The sequence below is a fragment of the Pteropus alecto genome, unplaced genomic scaffold, assembly GCF_000325575.1.
Source record: "Pteropus alecto unplaced genomic scaffold, ASM32557v1 scaffold61, whole genome shotgun sequence".
NCBI classification, from domain to species: domain Eukaryota; kingdom Metazoa; phylum Chordata; class Mammalia; order Chiroptera; family Pteropodidae; genus Pteropus; species Pteropus alecto.
Window position 1 is genome coordinate 15,663,571 of NW_006434835.1, and position 12,096 is coordinate 15,675,666.

The window sequence follows — 12,096 nt, forward strand, 5'->3', positions numbered from 1 at the left end:
AGTGGTAGGGATGTACTATGTTTTTAGCTGCTATTTAGAGGAAACGTCTTGAATTGGTTCTTTTACTATCTGTACTACCAGTTCACTGATGTTGGCTTGTTTTTCTAACTGCTGTAATGCTTAAATATTAAGAACTTCTTGGTTGAATAAGAATTTGTCCAGTGCATAAGGGAGTTGGGGAAGGATTTTTCAGAGATTCATGGGAACTAAGGCACAGAGACCAGGAAGACCATGGTAAGTTTGAGGCTCAAGAAAGGGGTGGGTATGTGAGGGACCAGGCCAAGTCTAGTGAGCTCGGTGAAGGAAAGTTTTGTGGCAAGAGCAATATCATTTTAAATACTGAATAACAATGATGATAGCAAACATTCATATAGCATTTACTATATGCCAGGATTTACATATCTCGTTTAATATTCACAAGTGCCTTGTGAGGTAGAGGCACTATTATTTTCCTCATTTTACTGAGAAACAGTTTAAGTATCTTGTTTAAGGTCCCAAGCAGAGACTTGAAGCCAGGCACTCTGGGTCCTGGGTCCATGTTCTTCATGCTATGTTGCCTCTCAGATCTAAGGTTGAAATATAAACTGTGCCTTGTAGTTACTGGGTGTTATGTATAAGATATGTAAACATTAGAATAAAGACCTTCAATGTCATACTTAATTGGATTCATGTCTAATATTTGCAGATGGAGAAAATGTAAATTGATTTTGAAAAAGAAGATTGATTTTGATTTCTCTGTCCCCAGTTTTATTAGTAGGGGCCAGTGGGCTTGTATGTACTAGTCTTACATTTAGTTGAATTTTAAGGACATCTCATTTACTATTAGCTGTGATTGAGATAAAAGGCTTTTGATTAAATAATTAGCTTTGGGCCTAACATTAAATTAAAAAGAACCCACCTACTATCTCTGATCTTGAGCAGATTACTTAGTCTCTATAACTAGGTTTCCTCACCTGTGAAATGGGGTAGTACCTACCTCATAAGATCATTATCAAAATTGAATTAGTTAGTATTTGTACAGTAACTGGCACATAGTGCTATCTTAGTGTGAAATAAATTAAAAATAACACTTGACATTTGTGCTTCCCTGTTTGTGAACATTAGCTAGCATATAACATAGTGTCTAGCCTGGGTCTCACAGGCAGTCTTTGACTTCAGGTTTCTTCCTCTGTTTAAACATGTATAATAGTATAGCAGGCAGAGTAAGTAAATTTTCTCAAATGCCACTCTCTTGTTTATGAATCTGTAATACCTTCCACGTGTTTATCATGTGTTTAGTATCCAGATTTCTCAGCAAGTATTTCAAGTTCCTTCACCGAATACTCCGTTTGTTTTATCTTATCTCTTGTTAGAGCTTATTATAGGTTAAGTCTAGCGGGCAAACCTGTTTGTCCTTATGACTTGCTTTTTCTTCTCCCGTTCTCTCTTACCACTGTCTTCTCTCTGACTTCTTAGCAGATATAAGTGACAGTCTGCCCTGACATGAGATCTCATTGCCCACTGAGTCATGTTCTCTGTGGGTGTAGTTCTTAGACTTATATTGATAAGTACTTTTAAGAAACTTTATTTCTATCCCTGCGTTAATATAACCTTTTTTTTCTTTTTAAGTTTAGAGTTGGTGTTGTTATAGTAGATTTTTTCCTAGCACAATGCCTTGCATTTAGTAAGCATTTAGTGAATATTTGCTAAATTTTATTATACCTGTCTCACTTGAAATGTAGTATTTGAATTCACCATGAGGAGGTATAGGTGTTGACTACTAATCTGATGGTGTGGCTTGTCCTTCAGTTTAGGAGTGGCTGGAGTACCCTTACTGTTTGTTTTCACCAGAACAGTGGTCCTCAAACTTGAGTAATCATCAGAAATACCTGGAGGGTTTGGTAAAAGATTGCTGGGCCCCACCGCCAGAGTGTCTAATTCTGTACCTCTGCAGTAGAGCTCAAGAATTTGCATCCAGTTTGGCTAGTACATTTTGAGAACCACCTCATCAAAGTAGTATTGAATTGTATTGCATTCTGGAGAGCAGTTAATAAAACCAAGAAGTGAATGTAAAGGAATAAGAAACTTACTGTAACATTCATAAGTTAGCTCTCAGACATCAGGTAACATTCGTAAGTTAGCTCTCAGACATCAGGTAGTCTTGATTTTTGTGGATAGGAGCCTCAAGCTATCTCTTATAAGAAAAGAGGATGATGTAGTGCTTTCAGAATTGTGTATTAGTTTTCTGTTGCTGGGTAATAAATTACCACAGATTTGGCATAAAACAATGCACTTTTCTATGAGTCAGGAAATCTGGGTATGGTTAGATGGGTCCTCTGCTCAAGGTCTCACTGGATTGCAGTTAAGCTGTCAGCTGGGCTCTGTCCTCATCTGGATCTTGGGTTCCTCATCCAGGCTCATGTGGTTGTTGGCAGAAGTCAGTTCTTTCCACTTGTAGGGCTGAGGCTTTCGGTTCCTAGAGGTTGCCCACTTTTCCCTGCCACGTGGCTCTCACCAAGGCAGCTCACATCATTGCTGTTTGCTCTTTCAAGATCAAAAAAACTCTTCTCTGAACTGCTAAGATGGAGTCTCACATACAAAATGTATCATGGAAGTGACATCTCATCACTTTTGCTATATAGCGTATCCTAATCAAGGCAGTGACATCCATTGTCTTTGCTATATTCTGTCTGTTAGAAGCAAGTCACAGGTTCCACCCTCAAGTAGTAAATGACCCATTAAGGGGAGAGGATTGATTATACAAGGGCTTGACTCATTGGAGATTACTTTAGCATGTGTCTGCCACAAATTGAAAGACAGAAAAATGTGTATTGGAGGATATTATGTTAATAATGATTTCAGTATATTGGATCTAGGTAGCTCATAATTGTATTTGAGCTAGGAAAGAGTAGTCGGGTTTAAAACGAAGTGAAGCAGTTAATTTCACAGAAATGTTCCAAGATGACTCAGAAAGGACTTACAGTTTAGATCTTCTTGTTTATTAGCTGTTACTCTCTGAACTTCATGTCTCTTCACCTATAAAACAGGGAAGACTATAGTCTACCTTAACTATCTTACAACATCATATTGGAGAGCAGATATAAGTGTCCTTTGGAAGCTATAAAACATACGAATGCAAACATGATACTATTAATAAGGGAGTAGTAAGAGGAACTTCCCCTTGTGAAGTTAAAAGTTGTTATGGTCCATTTTCTGGGGGAAAATAGATTTGGTGAAGGGAGTAACGTTTCTCATCACTGATAGATTGATTCTCTACTATACTACTACTTAAATAAACATGCAAAATAGTTCGTGTATTTATTCATGTGTACAGACATGCAGATATTGAGCTCAGCCTACTGTGTGCCAGAAGCAGAAAGGATCAGGTTAAGAAGCTTCCTGTATTCTCTTAACTGTCCCTTTATATCTCAGCAATCAGTGAATCTCACATTTGTATGTGAAAGGCAGCTCTTAATTTTTGAGTGAATAACAGTTTTTAATACTTGAGAGCCCTTGTTTTATGTTTTGTGCTTAAGTGACTAGCTTGAAGTGTTGGAATGCTAATGCTAAAGAACTCTGCTCCAGAAACGGTGGAGCACATGTTGGCCATAACAGTTTCTGTCCCTGTAAAGACTTAAACATCTAAACCTGATTGAATCACGAGATCTGTCGGAAGAGACCTGACTTCAGTGCCTTGCCGGTACCTTACAAGACCCTGAGCTTCATTGCACAGAAGTAGAAAAATAAGAGAGAGTTGACATTTCATTTCTTTCTCCTGAGTTCTCAAGAGAGATTGATAATGTGTTTATTTCATTTTAGGGATGTCTGGAGTGTTGATATGAGCAATAAATACTATAATTTCATACAATGAACTTAGTCATGAACTAAAATCGATTCTTTGTGGCTGTCTTGCTTTTTATTCCTAAAAACATGGATGATTTTGCACTCAATAATTTTGGAAATAATTTTAAAAACTCAGAAATGCCATTTGACTTTGCTTAGATCTGAATAAGTACAGTTTATAGAACTATTGTTAGCTTGTACTCAGTACATTTTCTGTATTCCCATAGTTAACTAAAATATGTATTATGGATATAAAGTTTATATTTCAGATGAGTAAAGACAGGCCTTATGTTAAAAATCATTTGAGAGTAAGAGTCCTGTTCTCGTGTTGATTAGAACACAAAGCAAGGGAAATCTGCTGATATAGATAGTTGGACATTACTCAGGACAGTAACTCAGGTTATCCAGAGCTCTGTGTTTAGTGCAAGAGTGAGTCAGCTGCTATGAGTTTTCTTATCAGTGTACAGAAGGGATTTAAAATCTAGTACCTGTATAAAGGAAATACTTTTAGTTTCGAGGAGGTGGTTCCATAGTTTTTGTTTCATTAGAGCCAGTTTCCTTAAATGAGAGGAGACTCACATATCTAATGTCCTCAAAAATGGGCATGTCACAGGGTATTTTGGAATTTAGAGTCACTGTGCTGCTCCCAGTCTAACCCATAATCATCTTTTGCCTGATGTACTATAACAGTCTCTTAACTGTTTGCACTTTTGCCTCCTTCCAGTCCATTTTCTACATTGTAATCAGTGTGATCCTTTAAAAATATAAATCAATACATGCATTGGGTTTAGATAAAATTCAGCTCCCCGTGGTCCTGCTGGGTGGGTGTGTCCACATCTCCAGTCTCATTTCAAACTGCTCTTCCTCGCTCACTAAGCTGTAGCTATACTGGCTCATTCCAGTATTTCAAGCATTTCTAGCTTTGTGGTTTTTGCACATTTTATTTTCTCTGCTTGGAAGGTATCTTGGGATTCATCTCCCTCCCCCCAACACCTGTACACCACACAGACATACACACATGCACGCTGCTACATGTATATTCTTTATTTTCTCTCTTTTTAGCTATACATTATATAGAAATGTACAGATCTGGAGTGTATAACTTAATGAAATTTTACATGTGTATGTACCCATATGACCACCACCCAGTTCTAGATCCGGAATTATTTCCAGCATTTCAGAAGGTACCCATTCAGTCCCTCTCACCAACTACTCTTATGACTTCTTTTGCCATAAATTAATTTTATCTGTTTTTGAACTTCATGTAAATGGAATCTATAACAGCATTTTCCTTAGTATCTCAGTTCTTTGACTCAGTATTATGTCTCATACATTCTTTACTTGACTGTCTTCTCCTCTTCTAGGACTCGGCTGAAGTCTCCCTTCCTCAGAGAAGCTTTCTCTGACACTCCCTGCCCGCTTCCCCTCACGCACAACACCCTCTTTATTTCCTTCACAGTTTTATCACAACTTGTGATTGTTGCTTGTTTTCTTGCTTATCACCTATTTCAACTAGACTGTAGACTTGGTGAACACAGGAAACATTTTGGTCTTGTTCACTATTCTCTTCCCAGTGGCCTAGCGCAGTGCCCACCAAAATCATAGACATTCAATCATAAATATTTGTTGTCTTACTGTATGAATGAAGAATTCTGCTTTATTTCTTTTTACTGAAGTAAAAAAAAAGTTTTGAAACTTTCTAATATTTGACAAAATGCTATCTAAGGTAATTCTGGATTTCAGTAAGACTTTATTTTTTCTGGTGGGCAAGGTAGAGTAATTGCTGTAGATGACAGTATGGAATCGTATACCCAAATAAAAATTATTAAATGTAATAGCAGTCTTGAGGGAAATGTTTAGAAGTTCTGCCTTGATCAGCATTTTTATAAAGACTTGAGTGAAGGCGTTATTAGCACAACAGATTTATATGCTGAGAGTTTTGGGAGGCATAGCTATTACCTTGGATAACTGAGTCTGAATCTGAAGAGATTTGGAGGGGATAGAAAGATCAGTTGAGTCTATCAAGATGAAATGTTGAAACGGTGAAAGTAGAGTTTTTCACTTAGGTTCCAACAGTCAGCCTCATATTAGCATAGAGAAAGGTGGCTTAGCAGTCCATATAACAAAGGCCTGAGCGGGGGTTCAGATGACTATGAAATTGTATGTTAGTCTGCAGTAGGATTTTGTTGCCACAGGAAATTAATAATCTGTTGAGCAGCAGTTAGAGAAATAGTTATTGAGGAAGAGGGGCTTATTAGTCATGTTCTTGTTCTACTTACTGCACCATTTCAAATGCTCCTTTTGTCCTAGATCACACTTTTGTATTGATTTAACAAATTGGATTGTCTGGAGCACAGGTTGTCACACTAAAGCCCTCAGGCCACATGTTTGTGAATAAAGGTTTATTTGAACACAGCCATGCCCATTTCTTTACATATTTTCTGACTGTTTTGGTGCTTCGATGGCAGCATTGATTGTTGGTTACAGAGACCATATGGCCTGCAACGCCTAAAATATTTACTATCTGACCCTTTACAGGAAAAGCTTTCCAACCTCTATTCTAGTGAACTAGACCTAGATGAAGTAGATTGAAACCATGGCAAAAGAAGAGCAGCAAAAGGAGCATGGGATGTTTAACCAGGTGAAGAGAAGACTTAGGTGTGACAGGGAGAGCTGTCTGTCTTCAACTATTTGAAGGACTGTTGTTTGGATGAAAAATTAGACCCTTGTCTGCTTAACTTTATGAGGCAAAAGAAAACAGGATAGAAGATATGAGGAAAGGGGAGGATTTCGTTAGAGTATAGAAAAGTTTTAACACTGGATTGGGTTGCTTCTGGAAGTAATGAGTTTTATAAGTAGAGGCATTTAAAAAAAGGCCAGATGACTATTTTACCTATTCTCATAGATGAGGATCAGGCAGGCAAGAACTGGATATCTGCTGAACTTTCTTGTGGTTCTGAAATTTTGCCTACGAATGATTCTTTCAAACTCAGGCCGTGGCCCTCATGCATTTCTCCAAGGCGCTAACTTAGTCTGGCCAGCAGATTGTAGAGCCAAGCAAATCACAGCAGGCCTTCACAGTGGATAATCCGCCTGGTCAGGTATTCTGGTGTATATCAAAACATCATTCCAGTGGAAAATAAAAATATATTTAACAAGCGTTAACAAATAACCTAAATCTCTAACACCTTTAAAAGTTTATATTTTAGTTATTTTTTCATGTATATGGAAGGTTTGAATCATTCTTCTTTCCTCCTATTGATTCACAAGAGTTTCAAGTTACTTTATTTACACCAAGTGATAAGTGACCTTAAAAAATACTCAAGTGTGTAAGGCTAAAGCACACAGTGTTCTTTAGGTTTATTGTTTGCTGCCTTTGTAATCTCATACTAATCTTTCTATACTTGAGCTCATCAGCTATTATTAAATGTAAAAAAATCCACTTAGGCAGACTGACTTGAATTTAGTCCTGCATTCTTTTCATACTTGTACTGGTCTCCTGAAATAGAGATTGAGAGTTAAAACTTCAGAATTTAAAAAAGAGGAGCTTTTCAAATCAAAATATCATCAGTTTAAGGACCTCCTTTTAGATCGAAGTCAAATTATGGAAAGCTGCTGAATGAGACTCATTCAGCAAACATTTGAATTAAGAGCATTGTACTTTGTGTATCATATTAACTATTTGTGTGATGGCTTAGCTGTGTTCTTCTGATTTGGACTTCTTACAACTTTTATACTTTGCGGTAAATGGTAAACTTGAAATATATGGTTTTCCAGTTTATCTGACCTGCTGGCTACATCACGTGGGTCTGGATGCAGACTTTTGTGAAATGGAGGAGGCCAGGACCCTTCCACCTTGTCATCAGCAGCCTTTAGGGGTTCATATTGGTTACAGTCCTCAGGTCTGAAGACTTAATTTCAGGCTGTTGTGTCAGTTGAGAAATCCTTCATTCTCCAGAAGTTCAGATGTAGTGTTTATTTATTATGTGGAAAAGCTTTATAGACTGTAGAGAACCCATGAAAGTAAAAGTTGATTTTAGTAAGAACAGTATAATGTTCATTTAAGTAGGCTCTTGCTGAGAGTCTGGATGCAAATGCATAGCTTCTAATTCTAATCCGTAGAGGCAAAACGCATTCTCCATCACCATTTTCTTTCCACTATCTAGCTCAGATCTTTTGTCCACATTATCCCATTTCATTCAGAATGGATTGGAGAAATGGAGGTACTCAGACATTGAGTCTGTAGGGTAAACATTTGACTTACCAGTTAACTCTCTCTGCTTATAGTATTTTAAGTTATTATTTGCATATTCTTTTTTTAAATTTAATTTTATTATTATTTTCAAGTATATATAGTACATCGGTTAGACATTTATATAGTTTATGAAACGATCCCCCCGATTACTCTTTCTTCCCTCTGGCTCTCAACTTAGCCATTACATTAATGCTGACTGAATTCCCTATGCCGTACTCCCCATTCCGGTGACCATCTATCAACTACTAATTTATACTTCTTTAACCTTTCACCCCTTTCTCTCAGTCCCTCAATCCTCCTCCCCTCTGGCCATCACCGGATTGTCTTCTATATTTGTGAGGCTGGTTTTGATTAGTTTGTTCTTTTTGTTTCTTAGATTCCATAGATAAGTGAAATTATATGGTATTTATCTTTCTCTGTCTGACTTATTTCATTCAGCATAATAACCTCTGGGTCCATCCATGTTGTTGCGAATGGTAGTATTTCATTTTTTTCAATGGTCGAATAAGTAAATTATGCTGCCATGAACATAGGGGTGCATAGATCTTTACGAATTATTGTTTTGGTTTTCTTTGGATAAATCTCCAGAAGTACAATTGCTGGGTCAAAAGGTATAGCCATTTTTAATTTTTTGAGAAACCTCTAGATTGTGTTCCGTAGTGGCTATACCAATTTCCAATCCCGCCAACAGTATATGAGAGTTCCCTTTTCTCCGCATCCTCATCAACACTTGTTCTTTGATTTATTGATAATCATTTTGACAGGTGTGACATGATATCTCATTATGGTTTTAATTTGCGTTTTTCTGAATTAGTGACCTTGAGCATCTTTTCATTTCATATGTCTGTTGGCCATCTGTATTTCCTTCTTGGAGAAATATCTGTTCAGGTCTTCTGCTCATTTTTTAATTGAATTTTTTTTTTGTTGTAGAGTTGTATGAATTCTTTATATATTTTGGGTATTAACCCCGTATCAGATGTATCATAAGTGAATATTTTCTCCCATTCAGTTGGTTGTGTTTTTTTGTTGATAGTTTCCTTTACTGTGCAAAAACCTTTTAGTTTGATGTAGTCCTTTTTGTTTATTTTTTCTTTTGTTTCCCTTGCCCGAGGAGATAAGTCTGAAAATAAATTACTAGTAGCAATATCAGAGAGATTACTGCCTATGTTTTCTTCTAGAAGTTTTATGGTTTCAGGTCTTACATTTAAGTCTTTAATCTATTTTGAGTCTATTCTTGTATACGGTGGTCCAGCTTCTTTTTTTTGCATGTATCTGTCCAATTGTCCCAATACCATTTATTGAAGAGACTGTCTTTACCCCATTTAAATTATTTTTATTTTTTGTTTTGTTCCATCATACGTTTAAGTCTTGAAACACTGATGAGAAGGTATTTCCTGTATATTCATAAAACATTCAGGAAGAAACTTTGATCTTTAATTATGATTTTTTAAAAATTAGATACTCAGATGCTTCTTTCACACCTATTTTATATACATACTAAACATAAATACAAAACAGAATCAAAACTTTTTTTAAACATTTGATTAATATGGCACTTTAAATGTTAGTTGGATGAATTAGGTATAATATTCCCACTCCTTGAGGGTGGGAATTATCCTTTACCAATTTTGTATCCCTTCTTCCCCACACCTAGTGGAGTACTTCCTATATGACGGGTACTCCAGAGTGTGTGTGTGTGTGTGTGTGTGTGTGTGTGTGTGTGTGTGTGTGTGATGATAAGTCATTGACATCATTCTTAAAGTTATATATATTTATATACAGATATTTGTTAAAATTTCCTTTGAATTTTTTACTAAATAGCTCAAAAATTGGGGAATAAACTTACCGCAGAACCCTAACCTGTTGTTTTCCTTGGCTTATTTATGCAATCCATTTTTCTGCTGTCAAGCGATCTGTCATTCCTTTGATCTCAAAATACATTTAATAATAATATCTAATACTTATATAGTACTTACTATGAGTCAGGTAATGTTCTAAGTGCTTCATGTATATTATTAACTTGTCTAATCCTTATGGCAATCCTTCTAGGTAAAGGCTGTCATCCCCATTTGCAGGTAAAGAAACTAAGGCAGGGGTTAAGTAACTATCAAGGTCACATAGCTAGTAAGTGCATTAATTATAGTATCAAAAGGTAAAACAACTAGATGTCTATAAGTTGAGAGGGATGAAGGAAGCTGAGAAGGTATATGGTCAGTGTTTGAATGCACACAGTATGCACATTACTGTATAGTAAGTGAGAACTTGTAAGCAATATAGATTTTTCTGCTGAAACATTATAAAAGTTGATTGTGTAAAAAAATATCTGACTGTGTTTGACAGTCTTTGCCTCATTTATATTGCTCCTCTAGTTTCATTATTCAAATGAAGATATCACGTAAATAGACATATTTTGGGGGTTGTTTTTTATATTGTTATTTTCATTTAAGAAATATTATTCTGTTTGTGTGCAAGAATTAACTGAATATTTTCTTTCATTTCTTAACAGTACAGTGCTGTGGATACCAATCCACTCTCTCTGTATATCATGCACCCATTCTGGAACACTGTAGTAAAGGTAAGATGATTACTAGGCATGCACTTAGGTTTAGCAAGTTTTAAATATTTTAAACTATCTTATGGAGTGTTACAGATACACCTGTCAACTTAATAAGATATCTAGAGAAACTACCTCTCTCATCCTTCTTTCCCTTAGTCATAAACCTTTTGATTTATCTTATTGTTGAAATGTAAGTTTATACTCCGGAATTTGTAATTTAAAAAAATGACATTAAAAAAAATGACATTTAAAGTTTTCTGAAATAAATCTAATGTTATGATTACAAAAGTTTGTTGACTATAGAATTATTTAAGGCAGAGAGAATAGAAAGAGAAGTGCTTATTACTACCAAATGGAGATTTTGGTTTACGTTTTAATATAAATAACTCCTGTATAGGATCTTTCAAATTATAGCTTTTAGTATAACTTAAATTTGTATGTTGTGTATAGCGGGCAGAGAGAGTCCTCTACTTTAATTATTTTGTAATTATTTTGAAAAATAGGTATTTCCTACTTGGCTGGCTCCAAATCTAATAACATTTTCTGGCTTTCTACTGGTTGTATTCAATTTTTTACTTATGGCATACTTTGATCCTGACTTTTATGCTTCAGGTAAGATTATTACTTTTAATATAAAATTTAAAATGTCTAAATAGAGAAAATAAGATATGGTTACTTTCTGGTTTTATTAAGATGCTTGTATTTCTGAACAGTTTTGGATATTATAAGAGTTTTTAAAATGTCAGAATTGGATATAAAAGCTAAAATGTGTTTTCACAATCTGTTATGTATATTTCCATTAAGTTCCAGAAACCAACCTGACTACTGCATTTGGATATGCTATCTAAAAAGCATAAGGTTTTGGTATATAAAGAATAATTGAATTTCTAAGAAGATGGAGAGTTAGGACCGCAAAACTGCTTGAGAAATGAATATAAGCAGAGCTCAACCGACCTGTTATTTCCAGACATATCCCTTCCCTTTTTCTATTGATGGAAGAAAACTTCTCCATGTTTTAAAGGGAATGTGATGTTCACTCAGCATCCTTTCTTGCTTCTCTCAGTTTCCTCTAAAAATGGTTCTTAGACCTTAAATATTTATTGACAGATTCTGAATCCTTATTGGGGAAAAGAGGAAAGAAGCACTTTTGGAGGCAGTTTTTAACCTGTTCCTGCCTAGGACTCTAAAGTCTTCTTTCACACCTATTCCTGCCTTCACTTTTCTCCTGCACCCAGCTTCTGCCGCAGACAGTAGGAGCAAATCTGGACTGTTTGGGGATGGGGGTGGATAGCGGTAGGTAGGGTTTATTTTTATCACTCATCCAGTTGATGGAATTGAGAGGAATAGAAAGATGGAGGTAGATTAGTATTTTTTGTATTCTGAGTTAGAGAACATATTTTCCAGTATGACTACTTAGAAATGATGTAGTTAGGAGTTTTAGTATTATAATTCGTCTGTGTTC

The 12,096-nt window shown here is 35.8% G+C and overlaps 1 protein-coding gene across 1 annotated transcript in view; it reads left to right on the top strand.

The window, feature by feature from the left end:
- The window catches only part of SELENOI (selenoprotein I), a 44,508-nt gene that overhangs the window by 6,479 nt on the left and 25,933 nt on the right, over nt 1-12,096 (top strand). The window contains exons 2-3 of the mRNA XM_006927105.3: nt 10,584-10,652; nt 11,138-11,246. Coding sequence (XP_006927167.2) covers nt 10,584-10,652; nt 11,138-11,246 — 178 coding nt within the window. The remainder of the gene's footprint in view (nt 1-10,583; nt 10,653-11,137; nt 11,247-12,096) is intronic.